Here is a 14,740-nt window from a genome sequence, read left to right as displayed (position 1 = left end):
TTCTAAAATGTTTGGTGAAAAAATCAAAAAGATATGTTAATTAATAATGTTTTTATTGAATACTGTAAAATTACAAAAATTCTAAATAACAGGTTTTGGAAATGGCCTACTCAAATAATGTTATTGTACCCCGAAGCTTCATGGATAATTTAAGCCTAAGTTTCCCGAAGAGAGATGCCTAACATAGTTACAGTAACATTGGTTTGGTCTTTGGAATTATCGTCTTGGTGTTGGTGTTCTGTGTTCTCCAAATTTTTTTCTTTCCTTGATCTGTCTTACACATTTTAGTATGATGTATTATTACCTCTAGCTTGAATAGTACTAATATAATTTAAACCTACTGTGTAACCATTAAATAAACCAATGGATCCTCCTTCATATCCGGATAAAAATGAAGATTTCAATTTTTCGGGTAAGTATTATTCAAGTGCTCTTAATACAAATGTAATGTATACAAGCCTATGTAATAGGCTATTCTGCATGTGAAATTATTAATTGAAAAGTCACATTTCACATTTGAAATTGTAGTCTTGTGTTACTAGATGTTAGGATACAGCATATTTAAGTACATTAACTATTATCTGGGCTTCTATATTGATTAAATTATTTTGTAAAATAACATAGTTTAGTTTTTAATTTGTAATATTGTAATAAGCTTTATTCGTAGTCTATGTAACCTAGTACTTCTGGACAAAAACAACATCGGTATATGTAGAATAATCAATATTTTGTTATTTATTACCATTATTCTAACCAACCAGAAAAAAATAACATGGTAGTTTTAGTTATGTCGTTAATTTAATTGCCCAACGTTGGTTGTACCATTTGTTGAACGTCGTGGGTGTTGGTCAAATGTGAATAGTATTTTGTTTCATGTTGTTTGTGCCAAATGTAGAAGTTTGGTGCAGCGTGAGTCCCCAACTTCATGTGTGTCGATTGTTGAAGTTCAGATATGTAGGTCAACCTAGGCATAACCCCCTGCAGGTAGTGCCTTCAGTAGAAGGTCAAATGTTGTCGCTTGTATTGGTCAAATCAAAAGCAACATACACGCACGCACACACACACACACATACATACATACATAGGCTACATACATCCTTTGTAGTAAAATGCCCTTTGCTGTTGATCAAATTTAAGTCAATTTAAAATGTTTGTGTTTAGCGCCAGGCCTCTCAATAGTCATGCTATTTGTTTGGGATCAAATATGCAAGAACTACCCCTCGTTGTTATGTAACCTGTTAGCAATCTACCATACTCACCACTGACGTACATTTCAGGAAGATGAAAAGTCTTTTCACTGTGATATGAATTTGTATTTATTTATAAGACTTCACGGGAATACGTGGTTGCAGAGTTCACCAGTCTTTTTCATTTTCCAAAAGGAATTACCTTTTGTTTTACCTTTTAAACTTATTAACTGATGGATGCCATACGGCGCATAATCAGGTTGAAACTATTCGGCAATACTAAAGAGAGCACTTACTATAGAGCAATAGTAAAGGTGTTAACTACTGTTTAACATGTTGGCTGTGACAAACCTACTACTGTGCACGATCACATTAGTACTAGTTGGTCTTACTCAGTATAGAGCCACAGCGAAGGTTTTAAAACTACTATAACTGCCCAACAAATTGTACTAGTATACTGTATACTCATATTGAATTGGAACACTTAATTGAGCTTATAATATTGTCCATTTGGTTAAGTGTTACTTAATTTGATTTTTTCCTTAAGTGTACATGAATATATTAATAATAATGTCTCATACAATGGTATTTATGTATAGTAATATTGGTATACAGTATAAAGGCGTAAGTAATATATTTATATCAAAAATATACTTCATTCTAAAGATAGTTTTGAATGAAGACTGTGATTGATGTCCTGCTACACGCCATTGCAGTGTAGCTGCCTAGCTGCAGTTAAATAATTTGTACTCTTGGGGCACGTGTGCTTATAAAACCAACCCACAATGGGTTAAAAATAGAACACTAATCTTGTTCCTTCAAATATCTCCCAGTGTTACCCATCACTGTTGACAGCAAATGATAAACATCCCTTGAGTTATCACTTGAATGGACTAATTTACTCTAAAAATAGTAAAATTGTTTGTCTCTGTATGGATTTGTTGAGAAAAATGATAGAAGTAATGTGGCTTAACTTTATATGTGCAAACAGAAATGTAGCTGTAATGCCACATCTGTTTTGTTACTCTGTAAGCTATGTTATAATAAATCATGAAAGGTACAGTATATGTTGTGTTGTATATTATTTTAGAGGGCTTGAAATATGTTAACTGGTGATAAAACAATAGTAAGTTTGGTACTTTCATATTATTCAAAGACCACTCTGTCCCTCTCTACTAATTGTTCTCACGTGATGAAAATTTGTTTAAATTAGGTTATTATAAATATATTTTTTGTTCTCTTTGGATAAGAAGCTTAGAAAACTGCACGTAGTCCTATAAGGACCTTTGTGCTGCTTCCGGAGTGCCAGGATACTCTGGATGGATAAGGTTGGGTGTAGGTGCCGCCTTCTGTCGAGATTAATGAGGAAAATTTTAGGCCACTAACCTCAAGTCATGTTCCTTGGAAGAAGAGAAAGCCAGCTCTGAACCAGCCTCTTCAGTCAAAGCAGGAGGGGGTGGCACATTCTTATGTCTAAACTGGCAAAAACCTTTTGACTCTTAGGGAACGAACCTTACCAACTCCAACAGTCACCCCCCGCAGTAGACTAGACCTATCGAATTACCCTTGCGCCCCAGAATCTCGACATTTGCGGTTAGTGATGTGCCGCACCTGGACATACATTAGGTTGTCTAGATTTAAGTATAAAACATCAGTATTTGCTGTACCCAGTGTGGATTTAACTGGAGGGTATAAACCAGCCATAAGTGAACTCTCTGGTGATTATAAATATGTTAATACTATTACCAAAGTTAAAGTTAACCCTTAGAAGCACTCACGTTATCTGAGCTTGAATGTGGGTGCTATCTTTATCAGATTTTTTCAATTGTCCAACGTGATCTTACATCGGAAAAGGCTGGACAATCTGGGACATGATCTCAGGTTGTGAAAGTACAGATGGAAATTGCCCCTGGTCATCAGTGCGGCTTCAGCAATGCTTTTAGTGCCAGCCCACACTTTTTGAGTAAAAATAAAAACATCCAGTGATATAGTACCTAAATTTAATCTCAGATCACGTGGGCACGTGCTTTGTAACTGGTAACTTTAATTTTTTTAATTTATAATATGTACACATGTATTTACTTACTTATATAGCCTAATCCCTAATAGTGGACAGGACCATGTGGCCTCCAGATAAAGTACCATAAGTTCTTATAGAGTAACGTTTTATTTTGAATGAATGAATGAATTTATTTAAAAAGTAGTTTTTCAAAAGACTTGGGATATGATTGCATATTTTTCTCTAAAATCTATAATTTATGCATTGTGATCACGTGCCACTTGTCTGTTCTTTACCTTTGAATCCTTTTTTTCAGTGTCTCCTAAAACTCGTATATCATCTCCATACCTAAATTTTGATCCGGCCTATCTACCCACTTCGCAGCCTGAGTACATATTACTAGAGGGAGCAAGCAAACAGCGTGGACGATTTGAACTGGCTTTTTCTCAAATAGGAGGTTCTTGTATGATTGGAGCAATGGTTGGAGGAAGTGGTGGCTTCTACAATGGACTAAAAAACACCTCACTGGCTGGCCAAACTGGAAAGTTACGACGGACTCAGTAAGTTATTTAGAGACTATTTTGTCATTAGATTAACACATTGCATGGCTATGTTGGTGTGTTGGGACTGGATACAGAAATACTGGTAATATGTGATCCTTGTTGAACTTGTACTTAATTTCGGTTTGAAGTATTTCGCTGATGTTTTTAGTTGCAACAACTAATCTAATGATTCTCTATGTTGTGGGTGGCTTAGCTAATTTCTTTGCATTTTTGCCTGAGTGTTAGCAAAGCCTAGACTTTGCGTGGCTGAAAAAATTTAATTTCTGTCTGTGTCCCCGTAATAACGTAATAATATCTTGAGCTGATAAGTGCTGCTCTCGAGTAGCAATAATTTGTACTACTATGGGTTGTTTGCTATCAGGAGACCATTTACTTTACTCTTACAGTAGATTTATTTCATTATTTTACTATTTATATTAGTTGTGCAGAAACAATGGCGGGTTGTAGTCGTACACTTCGTGACAGTGAAATAGATCTCGTTATTAGTAGTGATTGCGACGATTCAAGTGAGTGTAGTGATGTACCAGAGCTTTGTGAAGTGGTTGGTGGCATTGAGGATGTAGTTCGGAGTGATCACAGTGGCAGGGGCAGTGACGGCGAGCCAGACAATGACCTTCACCAAGTAACTGCGCAACACACAACCCGGCGCCCTGCTGTCCGTGTGCCCCCTCCCTGGTCTCGTACAGTCAACTTCATTGAACCAATATATAGTAAAATAATTAATATATATAATTATAGTTAATTACAATGACAGAACGTATGTAAGTTGAGACGCCGTGTATTTTGACTGAGCCCGACCGGCAGAGCGAATTAATTGAGGTTAGAAGCACCGTGAGCGCCTGGAAACAATGGGAGCGGGAGAGGGTTAAAGAAGATGAAGGAGTATGTTACAGAAAATTATTACTCAGAAGTTAGGTTACCATAAATTTTGTTCAAGATGGGTACTGAAAATCTTAACAGAAACCCGTAAAAATGAGCATATAGCTGCTTTTTTTATACTTATGGAAAAGATGGTGACTCGCTGCTCGATCAAATCATTGCAAGAGACAAGACTTGGATAAAACATGTGAATTGTGAAATAAAATAATGGTGTATGGAGTGGGAGCACACTCACTCCTCTACAAAAAATCAAGGAAATGCATGCAAACATTTTTGGCATGGAAGATTATGGCAACTGTTTTTGGGACAGAAAAGGAAGAGTTCTTGTTGATGTCTTAGAATGTGGCATAACCATAAATTCTGCGAGGTATTGTGAAGCCTTGCGAAAGTTAAGAAGGGCTGATACAAAACAAGCACAGAGGAAAGATAAGTTCAAGAATATTGTTTTTGTATGATAATGCGTGACCACACATGGCAAATCGGACTCTAGAAGTTCTGGATACTTTTAAGTGGGAGGTGTTTCCACATCCGTGTTACAGCCTTGCACCCAGCAATTACTTCCTGTTTCCAGCAATCAAGACCTGGCTTGCTATGCAGCTCTTTGATGACGAAGTGGAACTGCGGGAGGGTTTGACTACCTGGTTGAAAACTCAGGTGGCAGAATTTTATAACGCTTAAATTTCAAAACTAATTTACCAATATGATGTGCCTACTTTTGTATGGTGATTATCTTTAAAATTAATATTTTAGTGTCACTTTCAAATGTATGTAATACAATTTTTTCTTGTACTTTGTTTTTTGTTTATATCGAAACGTAATCTACTTTTTGGATAGCCCTTGTATATTACTATATTAGTCACAATAATGATTTTAGCCATTGAGTTGTTCTGTAAACCAGAAATAATTGATGAACATGCACAATAAAATATATTTTTTATATTTATTTATTACTCAATTTTGTAAATTACTGTTAAATTACCCCAATGTTATGTGACCCAAATTAACAGGGCCTGGATTAATGAGGGTTTACTGTAAGTAATATACCAGTCTTGAAGAATTATACAGTGGTAATTATAATAGGCTACAATATTCAATTTCTCATTATATTACTGTTACTTGAATATATTCACAACTATAAAACACTCTTTGATCTCTAGTGTATAGTAATTTTTCATACTTAATTACTATATGCAATGTAAACTAGAACTTCAATTACACAATAAAATAAGCTTAAGTGTTGTCAGAGATCCATTACGATTGTGTTGTATAACTAATTGGGCCATGTACAACCTGGTAGACTAAATGTATATTGTGTTTTCAGAGTACTGAATCACGTGATGAAGCAAGGTGCAGCTCGAGCTAATACTTTGGGCTCAATAGCTGTCATGTACAGTGGATTCGGTGTCATTCTGGCCTGGCTGAGAGGTACCGAGGATGAACTCAACACAGTAGCAGCTGCCACCACCACTGGCATGCTGTTCAGATCAACAGGTACACCATACCCATGTACCCATTCAATATTCTAGGCATATATGTATGTTTGTTGTTTATCCCCTAGAGAGATCACTGAGATTGGCTATGAAATAATATTCTTCCAAAGTATCTAAAACTCTTCTAAATGCAAATCTAGAAAATTAATACTGTAATGTGAAGTAATAACTTGTGTTTGCATATATTAACATGTTATAACAGTGAGATTAAAATTGATTATATTTATGCCTATTGGTTTTCCTAAATTTCAATAAAAATTTTCTATCTTTGAATATTCCTACTGTCTCTTGATGAGTGGATTGTTAACAAATTTTGACTATTATTTTTTAATAATCTCAAGGTCTTTATAATTATTGTACAAATTAGTCTATTGAAGACTCTTGGAGCAATTGGAAAAAAATGAAATAGTACTAAATGTTAATAAAACAATACTTTACTAAATTATTTATTTTTTGTCCAAGTAAATCTCGTCGGATACATCATTAACTATCATTGACTCGACACTACCATCGTCACTTATATCCCCATATAAATCGAAGGTGGCAAAGGATTATCAGTCATTCGATCAGTTTCAGATGAACACAATTGATCATTCATTTTACTAAGTAACTGAGCACTATGTACAATCAGAGTAACATCACTTAGCAGAAAGAAAAACAATGTGAGGTACCCGTTAAATGGCGAGAAAACAGTTTGGACTAAAAACAGGTAAATAATATTCGTGCTGCCAACAAAGAAAACAAAATTTTCCTACTATAAGGCGTTGTATATAATGGCCCAACAGGTACGTGTTTTAGTAAAAATTTTATATGTAAATAGTAGTGTCGGGCTAAAGTAAACTACACTTTATAAACATGATTGATAAGTAAATCATGAAATCGCAGTTATTAGTAAAGAGGAAAAAATCCAAAGTTCCAAGAATTTACATTAAAAAAATTTGGCACTATACCGCTAAAACGTAATTTATGGAGTCAACCGTTAATGTGTTAATACAGACCAAGAATAACAGAGGATTAAATATGGATCCCTGAGGGAAAGTGTGACATTTACTTCCTGAGACCAGTTACCATTGTTATAAACCTTTTGCTTTGTGTTGCTTAGATAGGATTTTAGAAATGAGAGAGGTCCACTGTCTAACCCATAGTATGATAATTTCATGGGAAGATCATTGATGTCCATACAATCAAAAGCCCTGCTCAGATCACATAAAGTGGCCTGAGCAATTGCCTTCTCCCCAAAGGCTTGCGAGATGTCTCTAATTAATTTTTCTAGGGCTTCTAAGGTAGATTTATTTTTCCTAAAACCAAATTACATAGAATTTAGTAGGTTATTTGTTTAAAATAATTAAAAATTTGCTTATAAACCAGGGTTTCAAGTAGTTTACCAACAACCAAAACTATAGAAATCGGGTGATAACTTTCAGGTTTATTTTTAGAACTCGTCTTAAACACTGGGCAAACTCTTGAGATTTTGATTTCTTCAAGAAAATAACTTACATTTAAACAGAGATTAATACGTATTGTAAGAGGGACAACAATATCTGGGATAATTTTCCTTGTTATTGGACATGTTGTATATGTCACTACTGTCAGAGTTGTTTAGGTTTTTAACAGATATGATTTTACCCTCGGGTCTGATATCTGTCCATTTAAAGTTTCTGGTGGTAGTTTACAGTTAGTTTTTTGTAAACATTCTCTTGCAGCACAAGAAGAATTGCCCAAACTGTATTTAATTTCTAACACAGAGTTAATGAAAAATCATTAAAAATATCAGGAGTAACCTTAAAGATAAGTGTTGCTGTTGATAAGTTTCCACCCAGCTTTACACTTATTATTGCTTTAGTTTATGTAGTTTTCATTATGTTGGCACTTAGCTGAAGCAATAGCTTCTCTGTACGTGTTTTTCAGGGCTAGAAAGCTCTGTCTTAACAATATTTTTATATACTGTTATAATACAAAAAATGTTCTTCTTTTTAACCAAATCATGGTTTATACCATTCATTTTTTATATTTTTTTGGCAGATTTAAGGCAAATTTAGTAAGTCTTTTAAAGTATGATATAGCGTTGTTAAGCACAGTCCAAATTTTGTTGAAAAGTAGGTGTAAACTATGGTTGTTTTGGTATATTATATTGTCCCAGTCATAAGAGGCCAATTTTGCACTAAGGTCATTCAGTGAGTGTTTAGGGAGAACGGACCTAATGATGAAGAGTAATATGAAAATTACTCTGAAATTTCCTGAGGCTGAAAGTGTCAGAAGCAATGGTTAAGAAATACTCCTTTAAAAAACCACATACAGTCTCTATTGAAGAAAGGAAGAAATGGAGTAAAAAGGAGACCTACCCTACTACAGAAGTTTTATACAGATGGTTCGCGCCTTCACTCTAAGGTGAGATTCGGAATATACGGACCAGAAGTTAGTCTAGCTGTGTCCCTGGGAAAACACTCCTTTAAAATTATTTTGTTACAAAATTCTACTCACTGCAAAGTGACTAATTTCGTGTTCTGATGCGGCTGAGGTAATAGAGCTATGTGTGTCTTTAACAAATGTCTGTAAGACATCCAACGTCTTTGCCTTACTGTAATTCCTAATAGTGAACAATTTTGTTATGAATAAAGCTTTTGTGGTTTGTGGCATTCTTTGCTTGATTAACCCTTTAAAATTATCTGCACCTATGGCTTTTATTTAAGATTTTCCTACCGACTCCTAATGGGTCATTGCCCAGAGGTGGTGAAGAGCTGCTGATTGCATCAAAAGGTCAATTTTATGCCCTATGTCACTGTACAAAGTTTTATGTTTGTACGTTTACGAGTACAGAAGATATTGGACTGTTTCAAGATTTTCAGCACTCCTGTATATACTAAAGTATAAATTATTACAAGTTTATAAATGAAATTGGTTTAGTCTTCAACATTTTGTTACTAATAGCAAGAATCATTTAACCCTTCGACGCACCGGGACGTATGCCATACGTCTAGTGTTTACCACTGAACTTGGCCCGCGACGTACGCTGTACGCATCGCGCAGTCCGATCTTGTAACGAATATATTTAGGTTATTTTCGGTGTAATACATTCGAGTTATACATCGTTGGAAAGAAGATGAAATGAACTATCAGTGTATTGATACCTATGTATCGAAAGCCGTTCAACATGTAGTTTATAGTAGACGATAAACATCGATCAAGGTGGCGCTTGCTGTCAGCTGTTTCTAACTACGCAATTGACTGTGAAACGACTTTGTCTGCTGGCATGACGATGTTATTGTTTGTGTTTAGCTGTTTATTTGTTTTGTTATGTTTGGTATTGTAGTAGAATATAATAAGAATATGGGGGGGTGTGGACCTTAGAGATCAAATGCTAGAGAACTATCTACTGGAAAGGAAAAGAGGTAGTAAATGGTACATGAAAGTCTTCAAGCGTAAGCTAAACATTACAATTCTGAACTCATACATCATTTGGAAGTCAAAACACAACAATATTGATCACTTAACATTTAGATTAGGCCTAGTAAAAGAAATTTTGGAAAGATTTCAACAAGAGGTACCAAGAACAGTTCAAGGCAGACCATCCACTGAGCCTCCACCAATGCGCCTAACTGAAAGACACACAGTTGCAAATTTTTAATATAAGTACAGCAAATAAATTCCAGTAAACATGTCTTAAAAAATTTTGTAATGGTATTTTGTACACGTTTGTATGGGTATACTTATATTTTAGCAATACAATCACTTTTACAAGTATAGGCTTAACAGAAAATCATTTAATGTATGTATAGGTAATGTCACAAAACTGTGAAAAACAAGAAATTAAGTGGACCACTTAGGGGGTGTTCAGTTCAAATTAAATAGTGCGTTGAAGGGTTAAAGATGTTTGATAACACACACAATATTTTTGTATATTTCTTTTTAAATCTTAAACCTAGTGATTTAAAATCATTTAACCCTTTTGAGACCAGGAATAAAAAATTGCTATGTTCCAAAATTATATATCACCATTTTTGGGGTAGGTGTAATAGCAAAAGTTTTTCCTAGAATTTCATAAAAACAAAACAAAAAGCTCAATTAAGATAGAAAGCTGTTTTGGTACCAAAATGTCAGAAATAAAATTCCTTTAATAAAAAATAATAGTTTTAACTTTTTCAACAAATCTGAAAAGATTTAAAACAAGGAACATATGTAATGTGAAGGCAATCAAGGTATATTTTACTGTGAGAATTAGTTTTATTTTGTCCATTAGGTATATTGTTTTATATAAATGTACTAAATTTAAAAATATTTCTGTAAAAATTTTTTCTAACAAACATAGAAAAACAAACATAACAAGACAAATTAATAGTGAACATAAAATTAGAGTATAAAGTAAACAAAAAAATAAAATCTTTTAGTTTGTTTGGAATTTATGGCTTTTCTAAAAATGCTCATCATTACTATTCACACTATATACATAAGGGTACAAAGTTACCAAGCCAGGCCAGCTTCATTAATATTGTTGTTAAAGTGTTTATAAATATATAAACCAAGATGAAACTGCATTTATTTTGTGTAGTTGTTAATTTGATTACTATTCATTGTTCAGTTAAAACTTCTAAACTGTAGTTAAAACTAAAAATACTGAACTGGCAACATTAGCTAGCATGTCGCCAATTCAAAGCTGAAAAGTACGTGCTATTGCAATATTGTCGGCTAGTCCTCAATGCTGTTCTGCAATACTGCCAATATACAGGGTGATTCAAAACTAAACGGCAATCTCTCGGGAGCTTATTCTATAGCTAAAAACAAGTAAAAAAGTTCATATAACCATATGCCCGGAAACGCTTCGTTAGCGAGTTACGCCTAGCGAAAGATTTCGCCCGGATTTCAGAACCCTTGGTGAAGTCAGGCCGTATAAAAATGGTAAAGGTAGTTACAAAGATAAAAATACGATTGTTTTTTATGTTTTTATATCTGACAAATTTATTAAAATTCGTCCCAGAGCTGTAAATGCAATACTTTCAGAGATATCTTACGTAAAACACAAGAATTGGTGCAAAGAAATAACACATTTTTGTGTTTAACGTAAGATTACTTCCATAAATGTTAAATAAAGGTCATTTTTTTCTTAAACAGATTTGTAGAACATTTAATTCTGAAAAGATTCATGTGAATTACTTAGGAAAAAAATTAATAATAGGTATTGAAATTTAGCTTTATTTAAAAATAAAACAGACGCACAAAAATGCATATTCTTATCTGCATAAAATATTAACTAATGTTTAGGTTGTGAGTAACAGCTGATCATTTATTCTAGACTGAACATTAACATAAAATGTATTTACCTTTATAAAACTGTAATAATCACCTATAATAGTTGCTCAAAGTGTCCTCCGTTGTTAGCAATGCACGTTTTCGCACGACGAATCCACTCTTTTCTAGCGCGTTTCATAACGTTTGGAGCATTCTTGATAGTTTCTGCCGCCTCTGTAATGCGATTACGTAACTCCTCTATGGTGTTAATCCGTTTTGAATAAACAATTGACTTCATCCAACCCCATAAGAAAAAGTCTGCTGGCGTGAGGTCAGGAGAACGTGGTGGCCATTTTACTGGTCCATTTCGACCAATCCATTGTCTACCGTATGTATCATTTAAATAGTTTTTCACATCATTAGAAAAATGTGGAGGTGCTCCGTCGTACATAAACCATGCATTTATTCTGTTTTGAACAGGAATATCTTCCAAGAGGGTAGGCAGGTTTGTTCTTAAAAAATTTAAGTACGCTACTCCATTAAGTCGATTAGGGAGGAAAAATGGACCAATCAAATTATCACCCAGAACACCAAGCCATACATTGACTGAAAATGTATGTTGAAAATGCCTCGTCGCAGTTTCATGTGGGTTGTCGTACGCCCAAGTATGGGTATTACGAAAATTTACAATTCCATTTCTAGTAAAACAGGATTCATCAGTAACGAGAATACGCCGAAGAAAATACTGATGTCGTAAACAATTTCTTCTTAACCAGCGGCAGAACATCTTCCGTTTATTAAGATCTTGCGGTAATAAGTCTTGAACACGTGTTATATGGAATGGGTACAACTGTGCTTCATGAAGTGTCCGCCATACGCTTGACTGGCAAATATTTAACTGACGTGATAATCGTCTGGTGCTTGTGGTTGGTGATAATTCTACAGCATTTATTATTGCTTGTTCATTATTATAGTTCCTTGCGCTACGTTGACGACCAGTATCTATTCGCTTCGGTTTAAAGCTACCAGTTTCTCTAAGTCGTCTCTCCACAGCTTCAAATGTTTTGCGATCAGGTGTTCTTCGATGTGGAAAAGTATCACGATATTCCTGAACTGCAGCTAAACCATTCTTGTTAAATTTGCCGTAAATCAGTATCATGTCCGTATACTCTTCAAACGAATACATACCATTTACATTATCTGCCATTATTTACTAAGATAATTACATACACTTTTATAAAAATATTTAATAAAATATTTTAAAAATAAATATTTAATAAAATATTTTATACACTTGTATAAAATATTTCCAAATAATCACAGGATCTCACAAAATACAATCTTCACACGCCACAATACAAAAACCTGCATAAAGGTTATTCAAATATTACTTCATGAACTTAATTGTTGATCAGCTGATATTGCCAACCTTTGCAAAGAAAATATGACGATAAAAAGTGTTGAATAAATTATCAGCTGTTACTCACAACCTAAACATTAGTTAATATTTTATGCAGATAAGAATATGCATTTTTGTGCGTCTGTTTTATTTTTAAATAAAGCTAAATTTCAATACCTATTATTAATTTTTTTCCTAAGTAATTCACATGAATCTTTTCAGAATTAAATGTTCTACAAATCTGTTTAAGAAAAAAATGACCTTTATTTAACATTTATGGAAGTAATCTTACGTTAAACACAAAAATGTGTTATTTCTTTGCACCAATTCTTGTGTTTTACGTAAGATATCTCTGAAAGTATTGCATTTACAGCTCTGGGACGAATTTTAATAAATTTGTCAGATATAAAAACATAAAAAACAATCGTATTTGTATCTTTGTAACTACCTTTACCATTTGTATACGGCCTGACTTCACCAAGGGTTCTGAAATCCGGGCGAAATCTTTCGCTAGGCGTAACTCGCTAACGAAGCGTTTCCGGGCATATGGTTATATGAACTTTTTTACTTGTTTTTAGCTATAGAATAAGCTCTCGAGAGATTGGCGTTTAGTTTTGAATCACCCTGTATAGTCCTAAAAGGGTAAAATAAACTGTCATTTTTAGATTTGAACATACATAAAGATGTATGTACGTATGTTTATTTTAAGATGCTTTTATAAAGATAGCAACTAGAGATGGCTACCGATCTTGAAATGAAATTTTGCATTGATGTTTGAGTATTGTGTAACCTAAACATCTTGCTAACTTAACGATACTGTTAAATGGTGTCATCTGTTTGGAATTAAATGAATGAAATGTAATTATAAGTAGATTAGAAGAATTTATTTTTAAATTATATGTTTTCCAATCCCAAAAACAATCAGTTGTTGTCATGTATACCCTAAAACTTTAATTAAAACATTGAAAATAATCTTTGTCTTTTATTTTAAGAAATCTGTATTATTTTACCTAAACCAGTTTTGTGTGTTGATAATGTAGGTTGTTCTTACTATTAAGAAACAATTGTTATTAATAAAATATGTTACAGCTGGCCTAAGAGCCTCGGCGATTGGAGGAGCAGTTGGTTTGGGTCTTGCCTCACTTTATTGTCTTTGGACGTCTAGAGACAGAATATCAGCCTTCTCGCAGCGGAGTAACAGCTTTCCATCATTGTAAGCTTTCTTACGCTACCTCCTGGCTGGGTTCGTAACTTAGAACACAGGAACGCTCTTTCTTCTGTAGAGATTATTTGTACATACGGGTCTTTTGTTGTGTTATTGAACATAAACCATGTCGAAAGCTGGTTTGCTTAACATATTGACTGTCACAATTCCAAATAAATTAGTTATGAAACCACATGATTATACTTTATTCAATTTGAGTCCTAAATCCTGTATTATGTTCAAAAATTAAAAATGGAAGCTAAAACATTATTTTTTAAGAGTAGTTGATTGCTAAAGGGAATGCGGATTATGAAAAGTAAGCAATAAACAAAAGTTGGTGAGCTCTCGTGTGTAGTAGTTAAAAGTGGTTAAAAATAAAAACAAGTCAATTGTAGTGTTAATAAAGGGTAAGCCATAATTCCAAAATGATTAAGCAGACACAGGAAATTTCATGGATATTCTCAATAATATATATTAAAATTTATTACTAAAGGTAAATGAACATTATATAATAAAATTACTATATGTATGGTCATGGGACAGGAATGATTGTAAAATATTTAGTCAAATGTTTTGCATATTAGTTAATGTTTTGAGGAGTTAAATATCTACTGATACTTGCTTTTTTTTCTTTTATTTAGTACATAGAAACTGAACAAATTAACCTTTTGAATGTTGCAGCAAGAACAATTTTGATGGTGCAAAAAGCATTTAAAGTGCTAGCTTTGCAAATTTTGACACTTCTTTATACGAATCTAGTTTTTGACAATGGAAGGATTGTGAAAGAAACAGGATT

The 14,740-nt window shown here is 33.7% G+C and overlaps 1 protein-coding gene across 1 annotated transcript in view; it reads left to right on the top strand.

Moving 5' to 3' along the window:
• Window positions 1-243: 243 nt before the first annotated feature.
• LOC124359466 (mitochondrial import inner membrane translocase subunit Tim23) overlaps window positions 244-14,740 on the top strand; it is an 18,757-nt gene continuing 4,260 nt past the window's right edge. Inside the window, exons 1-4 of the mRNA XM_046812226.1 lie at window positions 244-412; window positions 3,503-3,746; window positions 5,950-6,119; window positions 13,830-13,953. Of these exons, the coding sequence (XP_046668182.1) occupies window positions 364-412; window positions 3,503-3,746; window positions 5,950-6,119; window positions 13,830-13,953 (587 nt within the window). The 5' untranslated portion in view covers window positions 244-363. The remainder of the gene's footprint in view (window positions 413-3,502; window positions 3,747-5,949; window positions 6,120-13,829; window positions 13,954-14,740) is intronic.

This window comes from Homalodisca vitripennis, chromosome 4 (assembly GCF_021130785.1).
Source record: "Homalodisca vitripennis isolate AUS2020 chromosome 4, UT_GWSS_2.1, whole genome shotgun sequence".
Taxonomy (NCBI): Eukaryota; Metazoa; Arthropoda; class Insecta; order Hemiptera; family Cicadellidae; genus Homalodisca; species Homalodisca vitripennis.
Note: the sequence above shows the minus strand (reverse complement) of the source record. Positions and strands in the feature narration are given on the sequence as shown.